This window comes from Rhipicephalus microplus, chromosome X (assembly GCF_043290135.1).
Source record: "Rhipicephalus microplus isolate Deutch F79 chromosome X, USDA_Rmic, whole genome shotgun sequence".
Classification (NCBI taxonomy): domain Eukaryota; kingdom Metazoa; phylum Arthropoda; class Arachnida; order Ixodida; family Ixodidae; genus Rhipicephalus; species Rhipicephalus microplus.
Genome location: NC_134710.1, coordinates 346,988,838 through 346,992,437, shown reverse-complemented (window position 1 = coordinate 346,992,437; position 3,600 = coordinate 346,988,838). Strand labels below are relative to the sequence as shown.

Genomic DNA, 3,600 nt, shown 5'->3' with positions numbered 1-3,600 from the left:
TTTATATCCGAAAGATAGCAGATTTGTTTAAAAAGGTTGCTCACCCAGGAGACTTCCCCAGTAAGCAAAAGTATGAAAAAGATCAACCTAGAATAAGATAGTACTCAAGAATTTCAAGTGGAAAAAGAACGAAATAAAAATTCTTTGGCACTCTACCTCGGGCTTAGATGGGGTTCCCGTGCACCTCATTAACGAACTGGAGCATAGCACCAAAGAGGCACTTCAGTAATCCGTAGAAAAAGTGCTTACAAGAAAACTAAATACCAGACACTTGGTGGAAAAGTTGAATAAACTTAATCAATTAAGGCAAAGAATAAAAGGTTAACATTCGTTCGTATAAACCGCTAACCATTACATCTTTGCTATACAGGTTGGCGACGCAGGAAGTTAAATTAAAAATAGAAACGTAGGCACAGCAAAATAAGGTTTTGGGAGAACTTCAGATTGAATTCCGTATTAACAGGTGGTTAGACGATATCCTGTTTGCTCTTACTCAGTGTTTAAAAATATTCGAAATAAAAAGAGGCCTTTATACATAGCTTATCTGGACACCACTGGGATGTCAATGGCAACGTTAATCAGGAAAGTTTGTGGTACACATTGAAAGAAAGGGGTATAGGCGACGATTGTATACAAGTTTTGAGAGAAATATACCGAGAAAATGCACATTGCATAGAATGGGAAGGAGTAGGGCATAAAGAGTTTGCATAGAATAGAAAGTAATCATAACAGCGTTGAAATTACCACGGGGCTGAGACAGGGATATTCTTTTTCCCTGCTGTTATTCATTCTGTATATGGTAAGGATAACAAAAGCACTGGAAGGTAGCAAAAAAAAATTGGCCCCGCCGCGGTGGTCTAGTGGCTGAGGTACTCGGCTGCTGACCCGGAGGTCGCGGGTTCAAATCTCGGCTGCGGCGGCTGCATTTCCGATGGAGGCGGAAATGTTGTAGGCCCGTGTGCTCAGATTTGGGTGCACGTTAAAGAACCCCAGGTGGTCAAAATTTCCGGAGCCCTCCACTACGACGTCTCTCATAATCATATGGTGGTTTTGGGACATTAAACCCCACATATCACAAGAGTGGAAACTTGGGCTAGTTGGTGCGTAGTCATATTGCAAGATGTTTCAGCGCGCGAACAAAGGAAAAAGGACAGGGTAGACAGAAAGAGCGCTGACTTCCAACTAACTTTATTTGACAGAGTGCCAAGAATATATACTGCTAAAAAGGATGATAACAGAGCATGAAGGTAAAGGCACGCCTAATCTACACATCAGTAACAAACACGTGTGACAGGTCCTCTATTGCCTCAAAGCCCAGCTAGGTAATCACGTTCAGCCTGTGATAAAGCAATCGATGATGTGCTTACACATTTATCTCCTAGCAAGTGTATTTTTTCGGCTTCAATAATTTCTCGGGTAAGCTGATCCCTGTGCCTTGCCAATATTGAGCACTGATCAAAGAGAGGGGTGCACCCACAATCTCGGCAATGAATGCCAAGATGCCCTTGTACCACATTGTGCACATTGTTTCGGTGTTCTCGGAGGCGGTCATTTATGCACCTGCCGGTTTGCCCGACATAGATGCACCCACACGTCAGTGGAATCAAGTAAACGACTCCCACTGCGCATGGGATGTAGCGTGTCCTGTGCGCGACAGAGCACGAGGCAGAATTTGCACGAGGTGCATTGACCCGTTTGCAAAGCCTCTGCAATTTTTCCGGGGCAGAAAAAACCACAAAAACGTTGGCGTCTCGAGCAATCTTTTTTAGCCTGTGTGATACGTCGTGCACGTAAGGCAGTACGACAAGCCGGCTCTTTCGGACACTGTTTCGCTTATCCGGTTTGTCGCCTCGCTTCAAGACAGTGACCAGCTTTTCCGCCACCGAAACGAGAACATGCGCGGGGTACCCAGCTTTGGTGAGCCGCTCTACTTGTAGAGCAAAGCTGTGGTGTACCATGTGGGGGCATGACTTCTTTAAGGCATTGACAAGGCAGAGGTTAGCGATGCCCCGCTTGACCAATTTAGAGTGAGCCGAGCTGAAAGGCAGAAGAGGCTTGCCGCTTCTTGGTTCATACATCCAGCAAACATGTCGGGAGTCTAACAAAAGCTTCAAATCTAGAAACTTCAGGTTGTTATCAGTGGGTGATTCATGGGTTAGAACTAGTGGTTTCAGGCACTCTCGGAAAACAGTCAACACGTCAGAGGAAATGGTCTGAAAATTTTGACTATCACCTTTCAACAACACTAAGTAATCATCAACAAAACGGCAAACTTTAAAAACTACAGAGTCGTCAAGCTTGTTTGACAAGACACGATCATGATGTGCTAGAAATATGTCACTAAGAATGGGTGCCAAACATGAACCAATACATATTCCACTTTTTTGTAAGTAGTTTTTGTCCTCCCATGATACAAAAGTGGCCTTCAAATAAAAACTGAGTAATTCTAATAAGTTGCTGTTGTGAATTCCAGTACGCGTTTGAAACGCTGCTGATCCTAACCTGTCTATGGATTCCTCTACACATTTAAGTAGTTGGTCATGTGGCAAAGAGTAATACAAGTCCTTAATATCCACAGACATTGCCTGGAGTCCTGTGTTAGTTCGTCCAATGATGTCAATAACAGCGTCAGAGTTCTTGACCAAAAACGGATCGTCTATTGTTATATGTTTTAGCTTTTCCTGCAAGAAAAGCGCTACAGACTTTTGCCAGGTCCCCCTTTCTGTTACAATGACCCTCAATGGGCAGTCAATTTTGTGAGTTTTCGCAGAAAAGAACAGGTCAAGGCTAAGCTTTTTGCAACTATCTATCGCCTTCGCAAGCTTTTGAAACCCCAGGGCCCCGGTAAGAGTTTTTGCACGCTTCTTAAGCTTATCCAGACCTATCTCATCATTCTCGTTGAAAAGAGACTGCATTGCTTGCATAGCTTTCACCTTAAACATTGAACGAGGAAGAACCGCAAAACCACCTTCCTTGTCAGCCGGCAGAAGTGACAAGGAATGTGCCTTTAGGTACGCGACAGTGCTTCCTGTATTGACAACGGCCTTACGTGCACGACGTATCACACAGGCTAAAAAAGATTGCTCGAGACGCCAACGTTTTTGTGGTTTTTTCTGCCCCGGAAAAATTGCAGAGGCTTTGCAAACGGGTCAATGCACCTCGTGCAAATTCTGCCTCGTGCTCTGTCGCGCACAGGACACGCTACATCCCATGCGCAGTGGGAGTCGTTTACTTGATTCCACTGACGTGTGGGTGCACCTATGTCGGGCAAACCGGCAGGTGCATAAATGACCGCCTCCGAGAACACCGAAACAATGTGCACAATGTGGTACAAGGGCATCTTGGCATTCATTGCCGAGATTGTGGGTGCACCCCTCTCTTTGATCAGTGCTCAATATTGGCAAGGCACAGGGATCAGCTTACCCGAGAAATTATTGAAGCCGAAAAAATACACTTGCTAGGAGATAAATGTGTAAGCACATCATCGATTGCTTTATCACAGGCTGAACGTGATTACCTAGCTGGGCTTTGAGGCAATAGAGGACCTGTCACACGTGTTTGTTACTGATGTGTAGATTAGGCGTGCCTTTACCTTCATGC

At 44.8% G+C, this 3,600-nt stretch overlaps 1 protein-coding gene across 1 annotated transcript; it reads right to left on the bottom strand.

The window, feature by feature from the left end:
* Positions 1-944: 944 nt before the first annotated feature.
* On the bottom strand, positions 945-3,033 carry LOC142777277 (uncharacterized). Its single transcript, XM_075881592.1, has one exon. It carries the CDS (start codon positions 2,940-2,942, stop codon positions 1,308-1,310), a length of 1,635 nt encoding a protein of 544 aa, XP_075737707.1. The 5' UTR covers positions 2,943-3,033; the 3' UTR covers positions 945-1,307.
* Between the last annotated feature and the right edge of the window lie 567 nt (positions 3,034-3,600).

Coding starts and splice junctions, on each gene's coding strand:
- LOC142777277 (XM_075881592.1), bottom strand. CDS start 2,942: ATGTTTAAGGTGAAAGCTATGCAAGCAATGCAGTCTCTTTTCAACGAG.